At 38.9% G+C, this 16,791-nt stretch overlaps 1 protein-coding gene across 1 annotated transcript in view; it reads left to right on the plus strand.

Annotated features, from left to right (window-relative positions):
* The first annotated feature begins 1,488 nt into the window (after positions 1-1,488).
* Positions 1,489-16,791, plus strand: part of LOC131434668 (ubiquitin carboxyl-terminal hydrolase 47) — a 67,433-nt gene continuing 52,130 nt past the window's right edge. Inside the window, exons 1-2 of the mRNA XM_058601640.1 lie at positions 1,489-1,763; positions 3,186-3,284. Of these exons, the coding sequence (XP_058457623.1) occupies positions 1,719-1,763; positions 3,186-3,284 (144 nt within the window). The 5' untranslated portion in view covers positions 1,489-1,718. The remainder of the gene's footprint in view (positions 1,764-3,185; positions 3,285-16,791) is intronic.

The raw sequence follows: 16,791 nt of genomic DNA on the forward strand, positions 1-16,791 counted from the left end.
TCCAACCAACCAACCAACAATGTACAACAAGACGCATCTACAGCAACTAGCAACGAAATCAACAACAATACCACCGATGCGGCAATGAATAGCGGCCCTTACACGATCATTAAAAGTGTCATTACTAAAAAGTAATGGCACTTTTAATGATCGTGTAAGGTCTACGAGTTCAGTAATGATTGAATTGTGGATTTTCCATCATTACCAACATTATTTCTTCTTCTTATTTTTTTGTGGAAGTGATGAATATCTTTAGAACTATACGCGAAAAAATGACAAAGTGTAGATTTAAATTGTTAATATTTCATTAACCTTAACGTTTCAATGGCAAATCAAATTTATTTTCAGCTAAACGAAAATAAAAATATTGCTATTGCTGGAGTAGTTACAAATACTCATCATTAATAATGAACGTGTAATGCTAAAAAGTAATGATGTACAGTAATGCAGTAATGACGAGCGTTTGAGCAGAAGTGTCATTACTTAGTAATGACACTTTTAATGATCGTGTAAGGGCCACTAATGACGAGACGAACCGCGAACAAACTGCCCCTCAATCCTCGCAGGAGGAAAGTGGAAGCTCCTCTGGTGACAACGAGATCCAATACAAAAAAAATTATCTAAAAACTCAGCTAAATCGGCCACGTAAAGTTTGTACGCAAATAGGCCTAAATAAAATATTTTTTAAATAAAAAAAAACAACTTGTACTAGCTTGTGTCAATTTCAATCTCGAAGTGGATTAACAATTCTCGGTTGATTTTTCATTAGGGCGTATAAGCAAGTGACAGTTTCTCTTTATTCACTTTCTCTTTTGATTATTGTGATGTGATAAAAAGTTTTTCTTTGATTTCACTACTCTGTTTGAAAGTCGAAAGTTTCGGGTATCATTTTATGCAAAGAGTTGAGTGATCAACATGGAAACCGCTTGGTAATTAATAGAAGAGAAAGTAAACAAAGAGAAACTGTCACTTGAATATACGTTCTAATGAAAAATCAACCGTGAATTGTCAGGTCCTGTCCTAAGCTGCCCTTACACGAGACAATATTATTGTCAATAAAAGGAGTATTGACAATACTTTTGATCGTGTAGTGGAAAATTCATTGGATTGACGAAAATATTGTCTAAAAATCCAAACTGCACATCAATCCTACAATACTTTCTCTCCAGAGAGGAAACAGTTAAATATGTACAACGACCTTTTCTCTCAATGTTTCAATATTCAGTTGCAATATTTGAAGCTCCAAATGCTTGATTTTTTCGAAAAACGCGGATTCAAGTTACCAAGCCAATTGGATTGATGGTATTGACAAAACTTTGGATTGACAATAATATTGTCACGTGTAAGGGCCGCTTTAGACAAAAACCAGGAATTTTCTGAGTGAGCCACTCTTGAAAAGTGTGCTAACCCGTACAATACTACACTGTGACCCGCAGCGACACCTGTCACTGTCAAAGCTAATTCCGTCACACACCTTTTTCGACTTTTTCCGATGCCAAATTTTTCACTCATCCCTTTTGCAGCGCGAATACGTTGTGGGAAAGTTGCTGCGGTCGATTGTGCTGCTGTTGCTGCGGCTTTTGTATAACAAAATCTTTTTCTGTTCCATCCAACTGCAATAAGCAAAGCGTTTCTCTGTGAGCTGTTTGAGAACGTCGTCGCTGTCATCGTCGTGGTGCGTTTTCCATCGAATACGAAATTATCGTAGTGGGCAGTGAATGAAAAAAGAGTGCTTCAATCAAAAAGTTCCGAGCCTTTTGGAGGTTGGTTGTATTTTCTTGGCCCCGTGAGTAGGTGTCGTTTCAGGGATACGAAAATGATTCGTTCTGCCGGATAGGTCGGGAAAGGATTCATGCGACGAAGAGGCTTCTGGAAATCTATGCATTTTACGAAGATTGTGCTAGAAGAACGCGAAAAAGAAGAAACTGGAAGGCTTAGCATAGCCTATGTGAATTACGTAGAAATCGGAAAAAAAGAATAGTGAAAGTGGAGAAACAGAAAAATCGGAACGGTTTGATTATTTCCCAATTCTGATTTATCGACAAATTCAGTCATAAGAATATTTCACACACCCAAGGTTAGTTGCGGTAAGTTAAACCTTAATCACTGATGCTGTAACAAATATGCAATTTTCGGCTTATGATTCAAAGCCGCTATCCAATTTTCAAGTTTCCTGACAGAATGGTTTGCCCTTAGCTGCACATCGAAAGTAACATGAAATTTTGAGCATTAGCCTGTTATCCACTGAGTAGTGAGGGCAACAACAGGAAGTCATGCTAGGAATAATTTTGCTTCTTAAAATTAGACTATTCGTATGAAGACTCTGTGCCGTCCTTGTCCCGGTGCGTGGTCGAGTGTGTGTTTTGCTTGTCCGATCGCAGGCCATTAGCATTTTACTAAATATTTTCGATTCAGACTTAACTAGGAAAAAAAACTCCGGGGGATGTTTTCATAATTTTATAACCAGATTAAGTAATCGGTATGTGTGTCCAAATTCTAGGAATAAACGTCATCGAGAGGGGAGTACACACATAAATATGCTGTACGTGTTTTTCAATAGCACTGTCAAAAACAATACTTTTTCGTTTTACATATACTCATGCATATTGATAAGACTGTGCGAGGGTTTGGGTTGGTTTTGGAAATCGTTACTATTCTTGCTCTCTTTTCGAATTTTTGTGTTTCGTTGCATTTGAGTGCTGATAACAAACAAGCTGGGATGATAGAAAACTAGGTAAGCCTGTTTTGCTACCAACAGCTGTGTATTGGTGTGGCTCCATTAATCGAACCCCCGCAGCACTCCGGGTGAACTTATTTTGATTATTAAACAGTTAAGTTACGAAGCTGAGCGAGAATTTCGATTCACTTGTAGATTTAGTTAGCCGGTAGAAATCGAAAAGTAACATTCAATGCACTTTTAATTTCCGCCATTCGTACCTGTCGGCTTCAGTGAAATGTAAAGAACGTGATGGTCTAGATATCTGGTAATTAGCTCCTGCTAATGTTGATAGGCGTACTTAATTGTCTTAACAGTAAGCTAACTTTCTCACATGAATCGTTTCCTACTCTACTCGTTTTGTTGTCCGCGGCAGAGAAAAATAAACGGAGGACAAATCTACATTAGGAAGAATCAGAGCCCATTTTCTTTTTGTATGTTTCATATATTTTCTACCTCTTTTCCATAGAAACCATTACAATCCGTAGGACGGCTGGTAGCGCAACAGATCGATCAAGACATTACCACAATTCCTATGGGACCTAAGGAGAAACATTTCCGCTACGAGGTAGGAAAATCGAATGTTACAAAACAAAATATATTTCCAGAAAGTTTCGTGAGTACTTATGCTATAACTCGACGCAAAACGTATTCTGCGAACTGGCGTAGATATCTTTTCGAGAGTATCACCTCAGGAATCCACACTGCGTGGTTATGAGCTGGGCACAGGAAACAGAATACTATGAATCATTTACTAACACTTACTCGAGAGGCGTGTTCGCTGAAAGCGGCGCAAAATTTTGTGAATTTTAGTTTTCCACTTGTTAGCCAAAGTTCGTGGGTGTGTTATAATTAACGACAGCCACATTGGAACTTTCCAATCTTGTTTTCTTCGGTAGTAAGAATGCGTAGTTTTCGCTATGCTTGTTTGGATTAAAATCGACAATATGTAAGCAAACCTCCGCTAGTTGTCAAAACGATGTTGATCTAACATATTTTGAAAGGTTGTGTAACGAAAACATACGTCCTTAAACGTTTGCATTGAACGGTGTAAACTTCTACTTGCCCTAGCTTTTCTTGCTTTTATATTGTGGTTGCCGTTTTTTGTCAACCTAACAATTCTTGGTGTAGGTATGTCAAGTTTGAACACATTTTCTTGTGTCAACATCTTTTTCCTAATCTGCCTCAATGTTCCCACTAAACACAAGTTTTCATCCTTATACTGTTATTTATCACTGACAGAACCCTTTAGCGGTCCTTACACGAGATAATATTATTGTCAATACAAGGAGTATTGACAATACTTTTGATCGTGTAGTAGATGAAAGTGAAAACTTTCATTGGATTGACGAAAATCTCGGTTGATTTTTCAAAAGGCCATGAGAGCAAGTGACAGTTTCTCTTTGTTCAATTTCTCTTCTATTAATTACAAAGCGGTTTTCACGATTATCACTCAAATTTTTTTTTTAAAATGATTCCCGAAACCTTCAATTTTCAAAGAGAATTGTAAAATCCAAGAAAAATTATAATTACGTCAGAATAGTCGAAATTGCGTATATTAGCGACCTCTAAAAAGTACAAAAAATTGAACGATTATTTTTTAAAATAAAAACTAAAATTGCACTCACTACTAAACAGCTCGTTACCAATGAAATATAATTATTTGCGAACGGTTTTTGCAGAAATCTACAAAGTTTCCGGAGAACGAATGAACTATCGTGTAGTTTATTTGTTAGTTTATTTATTTACAATCAACAGACACAATTTGGTCCTAATGATAATTCCTAATAATATTCAGAAAACTTGTACGTATTCTGCTTCGTGACACATTAAAATTATACCCAGATGAAACACGGTTGAACGATCTCTGTAAACCAATAATAGAACCGTTTGCGCCATAGTTGGTACGTCGTATAGGAAGTCGAAGAAATGCACTGTTGCGGAGAGCTCTGGGTCGCACATTAATATTAACTTCGTTGAGCAAAACGGGACAGTCGATCCTACCGTTGAATATATCGACTATTATCAAAGCGCGTGATAATTCTCGTCGCACTTGTAATGTGTCGAGACCGATTAATAACCCGCGACTTTCATAACTAGGCAGTTGATGAGGATCGGTCCACGGCAATCGGCAAAGAGCGAAGCGAACAAATCTGCGCTGTATTCCCTCAATTCTATGAGCACCGTTCAGGTAGCATGGGTTGCAAACTGCCGAGCAATATTCGAGAGTTGAACGAACAAACGAGCAGTAATGCGATTTTAGACAGTTTATGTCTGTAAAGTGCTGTAAAGGATTCATTAAGAATCCCAAGCTACGGAAAGCTTTAGCTACAATGTAACTAATGTGATGCTTGAATGTAAGTTGTTCATCGAGATGTACGCCAAGATCCTTAACGCTAGTCGATCTTCCAATCAAGGATCCATTCTCCTCGTGAACGTAATGGCCGAGCATTTGTCTGGATTTACAATCATACGGTTAACTTTACACCAATCTGCAAAGATGCCGCTGGAGAAAGGCTGCGTCTTCTAAGTTGCGGATGATGTGATAGATCTTGACATCATCAGCAAACGATAAGCGAGGACCTTCCAAAGCAAAATTGACATCATTGAAGTACAGTAAAAATATTAACGGTCCTAGATGACTTCCCTGTGGTATTCCGGATGATGCGAGGAACTCTCCGGAAGTATGATCGTCAGTTTTAACTGCTAAACGACGATTCCTAAGATACGACTGCAACCAACGAAGAATGTTCGAACTGAATTCAAGCCTGCCCAACTTAGCAACCGTGATGTCGTGGTTGATTATATCGAAAGCGAAGGAAAGATCTGTGTAGATAACGTCCGTTTGTAAACCGTTAGACATTGCATCAAACACATAAGACAAAAACGATAGTAAGTTTGTGGTTGTTGAGCGGTTAGGCATGAAACCGTGTTGAGTATCGACGATATATTGCTTGCAGTGATTGAAAATTGGTGTCAGTATAACCTTTTCGAACAGCTTTGGTATAGCGCTGAGGGAAGTGATTATCGCCTTTCTTGTGGACTGGGAACATAAAGGAAGCTTTCCATAAATTGGGGAAAACTTCTGTAGCGAGAGACATTCGAAACAATTTGCAGAGGGGAGCGATTACTCCACGCGAGCACTTTTTAAGAATGACTGCCGGTATTCCGTCAGGGCCTGGAGAATTTGAGGCTTTCATTCCTACAATTGCCGTCCGTATTGAGTCTTCGTCAATACTGATGCAGTTCAATGAGTTATTAGACAGGGGAACGCTAAGTGCTGCGGCAGCAATTTGCTGCTGAGTCAGGATTTCATTTGAAAAAAACCCTAGAAAACTTTTCCGCAAACATCTGGCAGATTTCCTGTGTGCACGAACCAGTACAATCTCCAAAGCTCATTGACGAGGGTAACCCGAATTCTTTCCTTTGCTCATTTACATGTTTTCAGAAATACCTTGGAGTTTTCGTTGTACGTTGTTCAAGTAGTTGGCATGGCAGCGCTTAACGGTTTTCTTGTACAATTGATTTACCTGCACGTAGTGATTACGCAGGAAAAATCCTCCATGTTTAGAGTACCTCTTTAGAGCGGCTCTTTTGATCGTTTTCAAATGTCTCACTTTCGCGGTCAGCCATGGTAGATGCCGGGTCTGCCGTCTCGATCGTTTCGGTACATAGTAGTCGATTGCGTAGCTCATCTGCACAGCAGCATTGACATCATCGTTGTCGAGAACTTCATCCCAGTCGATTTGCGTCAAGAAGTCGGTCATATTGGTGTAGTCGATTCTACTAAAATTATAGCAGATGATGTCCGTTGGAATGCAGGCGTTCTGTAAGCGATTCGAATCGAGCACGGTATGTAATGGAGGATGATGACGAACAGAATTCACCAGAGGGAACGGTGAAGCACTAATCTTTGGTGCAACATATTCTCTACTTGAAAAGCAAAGATCCAACATCCGGTTATTTTCATTAACGACAGGATTCGACTGTCGAAGAAGGTTGAGGTTGTAGCCGTCGAGCATGGTTGTAATGCCAATGTGGAAAGTGGAGAGCGCCGGATCAGAAAAGAAGAAGCCACCGGAACTTGTCTGCCATTTCATGCTGGAAAAGTTGAAGTCTCCCACAACCAAGATTTCATCTACGGGTAGTACATGAGTGAAAGAAATTTCTTGCAACGACTGTATGTGTGCATCGATTAGCGGTAGTTCGCGGCATCGGTCCGAAGGAAGATATAGGTATCACACAAAGGTAGAGGGAAAAATTGACCAGTTTCAAACGCACCCAAACCTGCTCGACGCATTTACCAGATGCGGTTTCGATCAATTGCGCCTTCTAACGACGATGCACTGCGATAAGCACCCCGCCTCCAATAGTTTTAAGGGGCTGCAATCGGTACGGAAGACTTCGTAGTTGGATCCAAAACCTTGAACGGATAGCGTACAATCACTGAGCCACGTCTCCGAAAGAGCGATGATGTCGAAGCAATCATCTGTGCGCAAATAGTCGTTGATGTGCATGTTCATGCCTCCAACGTTCTGGTAGTACAAGTGCTGCGGTTGACTAGATTGATCGTGCGATGGATAACTGCAAATGACGGGTAGTGAATCAACGCCTGAATCGTTTGAAGCTGAATTGTACTTGCCGTCTGGGATGGTTTGGGAGACCCCTTCCGCGCTCCCACTCACAGGGCCGGTACGACTGGTGACCGCTGGCTGCAATAGCTCGACTGTGGGGAACGTATCAGGGGCTTCCATGGTGCGAACATCGGTGCATCTCGGTATCCGATTCAGAACGAGACATCTATAAGTGCGAGAGAGATCAGCACTAGGAAAGGACGGAATATGCATATACTTGCCGAGATGAGACATTTGGAAGACTCTTTCACCACATCCACGCACAGGACCAGGACGACTGAAGAACGCTGGCTGCTGTGGCACGACTGTGGCGGGGGATTCGAGAGCTTCCAAAATATCAACTTCAGTGCGTCCCGGTGTGGTTCCATTGTGCATAACGTTTGCCGGGGTGGTGTTCTCATCAAACGGAGCGGGCTGGGTGTTACTTCGTCTACATTCATAATGGTGCTGCATCAATTTTCGTCGGGAATCGGTGGAGAAATATCGATTGGAGGATACCAGATGTTCTGCTTTTTGTTGTCTTCGAACTCACGAAACAAAACACCTTGTGGCCAGGTGTCGGGATTAAGAGCTGCTTCCCGAAATTTGGGCAGCATCCCAACTTTGAAGGAGACAAAGTTCAAAGTATTTACGTCGACATCTTTTTTCACCAGCGGGATGACCGTGACATCTTCGCTGCACTGTAAACCATCTCTTGTTAGCTGCGAGACCATCTCCTCACTAACGCTGGGGTGAAAACGTGATAAGTAAATCCATACGAGGGAGCAGGGCGTTGGAACTGTGGCGATATTACAGTTATCCGATGGTTTCCGGCAACCTTCCAAAGTTTTACTTGGCTCAGAACTATTCTCTACGACGCTTCGCATTGGGAGCAAATCCGTCGGGCTTGGGCGGCAGCGGCGACGAAACAGGCACTTTGCGCGAGAGACGAGATATTTGTTGGCTGTTCTTTTTAATTTCGGCCTTCAGCTCAGCAAAAATCGATTCTGTTCTCTCTGCGATAGATGCAAATGCGCTTCCAAACGAAGAAACCGAGTCGCGGAAACGAGCAAGTTTTATCAGTTTACAACACTCATCGCTTATCCAAAACAGGTTGGGATTTTCGTCCAAAACCTTTAGAAACGGCTTGTTGAGTTTTGCGCATTTCATATGTACCAAATGATCCTTCGATTTTACAGTTTTGGCACAACGATCACAAGCATTAGCCATAGTGAACAAATCACAGGATTCCGACAGTGAAATTCAGATGGCGCTTCGGTCGTGTGAGAAGAGCGTGGAACTGAGTATCTTGATAAAACGATATCTTCGATAGGCGCCACATCGCGATACGATAGCAAAAAAAAGCGGCAACGAAACTGACCGAAAAACACCACAAATTATCTTTACTCCACCACGACATAAAACACTGTCCAATTTTTGTCGAGACTACGAGTAACGCAGGGAATAAAAACGAATAAAAACCATTATAAATCAATAAAAAGTGCTTAGTGCGTCGATTACACAAACAATGACGGTATGTTGTTTACAAACATTCACAGTGTTATGTATCATTCGACTTAGCTCTACGAGACAAGAGCTTGAGCGACCACCCCTGGTTGCTACTTCGTTACTAATCGGGATTAGCTGAAATTGTACGGGGAATTTCTAGATGATCCAACCTGGGACTGGTAAATCATCGTTCAATGTACATCTTCTGGTAACCCTAGAATTCCGGCGCCGGCCAGGCCCGAACGTAGATCGTCTAAGGAATGGGAAGGGATGTTAGTCCAACACTTGTTGTTACCAGAGGCCTTATATACTACTGTGCACTCCACAAGTGTCACGGAAGAAGGATATTTGTTAGTAAAAATTTCAGTATTGGTATTATTCGCGCGCGACTTAGTATGTTCCGGTTTCAAAATGCTCGGATACACCACTAAACTCACTGACCCTTATTACCGTTCTCACTTCCACTTTCACATTCACTTCACTTACCAGTATCACGATAATTACTTTTGTCTTTGAAGCGACTTCCGTGCTAAGGATCTAAATTCACTTCACTCGATTTTAACCGTGTAGTGACACCGGTAATAAGGGCCACTGACTTCCCGAGTGAACGCGTTACAACATCCTATATTGAAGTCCCGGGAAGTCTTGATTCACAGCTCTTATTTGAAATTGCACAGCTCTTTATGAATTAAATTACGTGATACAAAATAAACGAATGAATAGGATTTAGACCAAATAGTTTATTCATTGTATTGACATATTCTAAAAAGTTGTTATAAAATCATTTTAAATCACCAAACAGAGGTCAACAAATTTCACGCGCGTCTTGATTCTGTATTATTTCCGCTTCTTTATTTTTTAATTAATAACATTAATAATTGGTTATACTGGTTGATCTGGGCAGCCAGCTACCGAGAAAAATAAATTTTATTAAATTTTTAATTTATTGTTTGAAATATTAATATCAATTAATTTTACTATGTATTCAATACACCGATATATGTTATCTCTGTTATTAACTTTGTAATATCAACGGATTTGCGAAATAGTTGATTTTTATCATTCAATTTATAATCTTGAAAGACAATCAATAACATTCGATGAAGAAAACATTCCAAATAAAACCTTTCTCCGAAGCTAGACGGAAATTACCAGGTTGAATGAAGAGATAATTTATACCGTTTTCGTTATAGAACCTACAAGCGGGCGACTGTGACTCCGAGTAAAACGAACACGTGGTACGCGCCCTAAACAACAACTCATATAAAAAAGGCTGGTGGGTAATGTCACAGACATAACTGGAGGACGTGAATACGAATAAAACTGACATATTTCTTTCTCACATCCGGATAGAGATAATCATTTGCTTCCAGAATTTTTACGATGCATCTATACTACAGTACGACTAATTGACGGCAAACATATTTGAGTGGTTCTAAAAAACCACTTTGCGTAATTTGTCCAATGTTTATAATTGTTAAAATTTAAGAACTAATATATAAATCTGGGGCACGTACCGAATTCAGCTGCAAATTTTCGGAATCTAGATCAAAAACCCAGGTCATAAATTTAGTTCTAGAAGTAAGGAACTGAAGTTATTTTTAGAATTTTCTAAATTGCGTTATAGAACTAAACTCTGAACTCGAATTCCAAGTCTTAATATAGGAACTGAATTCAGTTCCAGCATCCAATTCCAGTAATCATGTCCACAATTAAGTTCCAACATGTAGGTTCTGAGTTCTGGAAATGAATGCTGAGACTGAATTGATGAATTAAATTCTGAAATTTAATTCAAGAATTAAAGTTTTGAATTCAGTTTTACCTTTTTAAATGAAAGTTCGGTGTTCAGACCCAATATTTAGTTTCAGAATCCAGATCTAAAATTCATATCCTGAATTTTGTTCATGAATTCTGAAAATCCTAAATCATATCTCTGGATTAGAATTCCTGAATAAGGAACTGAATTTGAAACCATTTTCAAAATCCTGAAATAGGATTCAGTTCTAGATTCATAGTTTTAAATTCTGAATCTGTGTTCTGGAACGAAATTTTGGAATAGAAGTATGAAACTAAATTCGGAACTTAAAACTACAAGGATCAGCCCCATGGGGTTGTTCGAGCCATTGATGTGGAACAAGGCAACTAACATTTCTAATGATCGACATTTTCAATTAATCGTCACATTTTTGAATCCGCAAATGCACGAGAGTCTGCGAACCCAAAATGTAGACTCTATTTGTCGTGATTTGAATTTGTTATGTAGCCGAAGAAATTACTTCAATAGCCCAAATGTATGCAACTATATGTTTTTACATGTTTGCGATAAGAATATCGATATTTAAGCTTCTCTCCACCAAGCTTGTATTCAAGTTTTGTATGCAAGCAGTTATTTTTATACCGGTTCTCTACCTTTCTGCGATTTCGATTGAAGTGATAAACTTTTTCTCATTATCAATCGAGTTCATCTTATATAAATTAGAAATTAATCTTATGCACTCAAAAGCGATGCTTTCCCTTTGATATATCGCTTACTTCTTCAAAACCGTTGACTATGGCAGGGAAATTGGAGTTTTTTGCATACAAAATAGGACACTTCTAGCTATTAATCATTATTTCAATGATATACAATTAAAAATACATGGCTATGAACATTGAAATCAATACGTAGAAATATTTCCAATCAAATGGTGACATAATATTAATAATTGATACAAAATTGACGGAGCTGTAATTGTTCAAAACCTGACCACATTTTTCTTGAATTTCTAATATATAGACAACAAAAATGTGTTCCACATAAAAATTAACTTCAGAATTCAGGTGGACCAGAATCTTGGTTCTGAGATTAGTTCTTGAATTTATCTAAAAATTCAGTTCTCTACTACTGCTGGTTTACTGCTAGCCACGACGTCTGAATGCGAAGAAGAGCATCATCTGAGCATTTGAAGTTTTTACCACCTCATTATTACTGATGGTGGTGAAGAATATCAGTACGATATCCAGTTCCGTCTAACGTACTAGAAAAAATTAATAATTCTCGGTCAAGATTTAACTATTACGCTCGGCCAGTAGAACACCGCAACTGATATGTGCCTGACTACCTCAAAACCATCGTCCTGGTGCGATAAAGGCAAACAAACGAGATGAGTTTTCCTCATTATTTCCAAAAGTTTGAGAAAAAATAGATTTTGAGTTATTTAAGGTTTTTTTACACTATTGAAAATTTAATCACAAGTTCCTGATTATATTGCTGATAGCATGGAGAAAAAATTATGTTGTTGCGTTGAGTGTAACAAGAGATATTCACGATCAAAAACTTATCACTCTCCCAGAGGGTAAATTTTGAAAAGGCGCCCCATAGTAAAGTAAGTCGTATTCACGACAAAAGAAAAAATAAACAAACTCGCATGGATACGTGGTGCGTCCCGAGAAAATTTTAAGAGAGAAACTACGCGATTGGAGTCCGATCTAGAGCGACTCCAGGTTGCTAAAACAAATTCATCAAAAGTTGTTTTGGTGACTCTGGGTCAGCTCTCGTGCTGCTCTGATCAATAAACAAAAACGGTATTAGTAAAATAGAGTAATCAGAAGTGAAACATTGGAAATATGTAAGAACTGAAAGGAAAAAGAAACTCCTGCAATTGTCGCCTTTTACGACATGTAAGCAGGAACCCAGTGGATCTATTCTTGGTTCATTTTTTTTCCGCCGGATTCCACTCCCCATCTAGGCTGGTACTGTCCGGAGAGAGCTAATAGGTACTATCAATCGCCTAGTGGACCCCAGCTCCTACTCAGCTCTACGAGACTAGATGGTCGAGTAAGTGTTGTTCCAAACCCAAACCCGAACCGTACCCGATCAAAACTAAAAAAATTACTGATACCCGACTCGAACCCGAGAATTATTTTTCTTCCAAACCTGAACCCGACTCGTACCCGTTAAAAAAAACTACAAACATCAGCCCCTTTGGGTTGTACGCGCTAGTGATGTGGAACAAGACAATCAAATTTAAAATGATCTGTATTTTCAATTAAACAGTTCAATCGAACGTCATACTATTTAATTTTTAATGAGCAATTGAACAATCAATATTTCAATGATATATAATTCAAAATATGTAGTTTTAATCATTCAAATCAATGCGTAGAAAACATGTTTTAATCCACCTAGTGGTGTAATGATGCCATTCTCACATCAAACATACTATCATATATAATACTGTGGTATTCTTAAAAATAGAATTCTTCAATTCTTGAAAGATTACCCGGAATCGGTTTAGTTGACCGTTTTTTGATAATGCCTACCAATTGGAGTGGTTTTTGGGCCGATGTAGAATTTTTTCACGTTTTCTGCTTCGCCCGTGTGTAGGTATAAAATTTTTAGCACACTTTACCCTATAATTCCGGAACCAGATTTCGGATCCAAATGAAATTCTGAAATTCCGTACAAGACCACAGGACCTTCCATCAAAACCTAAGTTTGTGAGAATTGGTCAAACCATCACAGAAAAGTAAGTGTGATCCATTTGAGAAAATATGACCACTATTTCCTGTGCCTCCGGAATCGGAAATTGGGAACCAGGAGAGCCGAAATCAGTTTGTTTGGCCGTCTACTGATAACGACTATCGAATGGAGTAGTTTTGGGGTCAGATTAGATTTTTTTTCGTTTTTTGTTTCGCCCCTCTTAGTGATGGTATACAAATTTTTTCAAACTTTAGCCTATAATTCCGGAACCATAAGTCGAATCCAAATGAAATTCAGAGGTTTTGTGAAGGACCACACGACATCTCGGAGAAAAATTAGTACGCAGATTTTGATTTTTTTTTGCACATTTGAAACTCCGAAACGGAAGTCAGATCTAAACAAAATTCAGGAAGGTATAAGAACTTTCATTTGAATCTAAGTTTGTGAAAATCAGTCAAGCCATCTTGGAGAAAAGTTGGTGCATTTATTTTTACAATTTTTCTGCACATTTTACACCATAATACCGGATCCGGAAGTCTGATCCAAATAATATTCAGGAATTTTGTATGGCAGTACAAGACCTTTCATTTGTATCTATGTTTGTGAAAATCGGTTCAGCCATCTCCGAGAAAAGTTAGTGCAAAAAAAACGTTACATACACACATACGCACACAGACATTTTGCGTACTCGACGAACTGAGTCGAATGGTATATGACACTCGGCCCTTCGGGCCTAGGTTCAAAAGTCGATTTTTACAAACATATCTTTTTTGTACCTGAAACCGGGTATTGGTCAGGATTCGGGATCGAGTCGGAAGATGGAGTGGGAGGGTAGTTGGTTTCTTGGTTGCCATATGTGGCTCGCTTCCATGGCAATGCTTCGGTTGCAATGCATTTTGGTAATCAAGGAGCTTACTTTTCTTCCACCTAGTATGTTCAACGAATCTTAACAAATTGTTTTCTGAAATCAAATTTCCTTTCTCTACTAATTCACATGGAATAATCATAAAGTATCACTTGAATCGGGTGGTATTCTGCGATATAGAGCTCAATTGATGTAAAAAAAATCGAAGAAGAGTGCCTTTTTCTGTCAAGGTTTCGGACTTCACGTGAGGATAGTGCCTTGATTCTCATGGTTTACTCATATCTCACGTTCCGGATAATCGATATTCTTCCACATTTTCTTGAATGACTGTACCGCTATCAGACGGACAAGTGTGAATGTGTGAGCATATGAAATACTTATATGGAAAATGCACGGAACTAGAGAACGGGTCGGAGAAATTTCTCTTGAAAAACCTCTAGTTCATCTTATTCAATCATCATCAATATTGTCCGACGTGTATTCCGCGTTCGGAGTGATTTTAAATGTAGAATAATCTTCACGGGCAATGAATATGAATAAACAATTTGACGGACAACATTGGTTGACAAGTCGGTCTTCCAAGCTGCCATTGAACCGTCAGTTTATGCGAGGAAGACAAAAATAGAAGTAAGTTATTTATGAACTCCTGGGCCAGTGGTTCTGCGAATAAGGCTCTGCTCTGTCACACAAGTCACAGTTCCTCCCGGTGATTTGCTCGAATGACCGCATCAGCAAATGGAAGCATCTCTTTTGTTTACCTTCTCTTCTGTTAATTACTCGGTCGTTCCAACGTTAAAGCTTCGTCTTTCGAATTATATTGAAAGCCCTACAGAGCGTACCTCAACGGTAGTGGATCCTTAATATTAATTAAAGAATCGTTTTACCAATAAATGAAAAGTAAATTAACCGCACAATAAGTCTGTTGAGTGTTGTTCCCGGCATTTAGACTCACCCGCACCGGCTTACGAAATATAAAGATGAAAATTATGCATTTGGATCAAATTGAACTCAAAATATATTACGAGGTTTGTGCTTCACCGGGATGATGGCCGGTAATAGGATCTTTTACAGGAAACAGTCCCAGCTGAATGATATCGTTTTGCCTTTGCATTGTTTTCAAATGTTTATCAAATAGGCACGGGCAAAAGACGAAACATGCCTTTTTTGTTGTAGATCCCCACCGCGACCGACGATGTAAACTAAAAGATTAATCTTCGGTCAACAACAATTTCATCACTGCAAGTGTCATCGCGGCGCTGTCGGTAGTTGAATAATATCGACGATCAGTCGGTGTTGAACAGTCGTTCGCACCGCACGCGTATAGCTCTTGGCTCCTGGAATTTTTTTCTGGCTACCTAGAGTTTCATTGATTCAAGGCTTCAGTCTTTTTCAAGGCTACCTGAATCACTAACTAAGTGACTAAGTGATACAAAGAGTGATATTAGAGTGACTAAGTGATACAAAGAGTGATATTAGAGTGACTAAGAAATTAATCAGCCTTTTTTAAGGATAGCTAGGAGTCTAATCGAAGACTAATTTAGCCTAGTTAATTTAATTTAAAATTTCATTAATTTCAAAAATGCCTGCGTCCAACCGGAAAGGCAACAAGCCTAAGGCTAAAAATAATTCAATACGGAATAAATCACAATCCGTTATTCAACATTTTTCTAATAACATTCACGATCTTATAGAATCTGAATGTAAAAATAAAAGACAACGGACGGATTTCCCTTCCGTTGATCCTATGCCGTCTAACAATATTTACGAGATTCTTCCTGAATCCGATTGTAGCGACATAGAAGAAAATTCTTCAAAAATTCCCAAAATGGACGCTTGTCGTTCTGGGAAGAAACATCAATCTATGCCACCAGTGACGGTGATGATTTCCGACTTCAAAGCATTCCGTACTGAGCTTTCTACTTTTCTCCCGGAAGTAAAAGTCTCATTTCAAATCGGACGAAGAGGAGAATGTCGAGTCTTGGTGGATGGATTGGAAGATTACGAACGTCTTATTCGATATTTGTCCGAAAAACTTCATAAATTTTATTCATATGATATAAAATCAGACAGACCCTTCAAGGCTGTCTTGAAAGGATTATCAAATGATCAAAGTATTGATGAAATTAAAAATGAAATAAAAGAATTGCTTGGTTTTGCCCCTTCCCAAGTAATACTTATGAAAAAAAGAGCGAATGGTACTTCTAAACCACGCTCTGAAATTTCCCATGAACTTTACCTAATACACTTCAATCGAAGTGATGTAAACAATTTGAAAACTTTAGAAAAAGTACGTTTCATTTCCCACATTAAAATTCATTGGGAACATTATAAACGGCATAATCGTATTGCAAACTTAACGCAATGTCGTCGTTGCCAAGGCTTCGGCCATGGAACCAAAAATTGTCATATGGATATACGGTGTTTGAATTGTGGTAAATCGCATTCGAAAGACGTTTGTCCAATGAATGAAACCACTGATAAATTTTCATGTTCAAATTGCAATGGAAATCATAAATCCAATTATTTGAAATGTCCTGTCAGGGAAAAAATTTTAAACGCTCGTTCGCTTAGACAACAAGTCAAATCAACGACCTTAAATTTACAGAACATACCTGAAAATTCTTCT

The sequence above is a fragment of the Malaya genurostris genome, chromosome 3 (assembly GCF_030247185.1).
Source record: "Malaya genurostris strain Urasoe2022 chromosome 3, Malgen_1.1, whole genome shotgun sequence".
Classification (NCBI taxonomy): domain Eukaryota; kingdom Metazoa; phylum Arthropoda; class Insecta; order Diptera; family Culicidae; genus Malaya; species Malaya genurostris.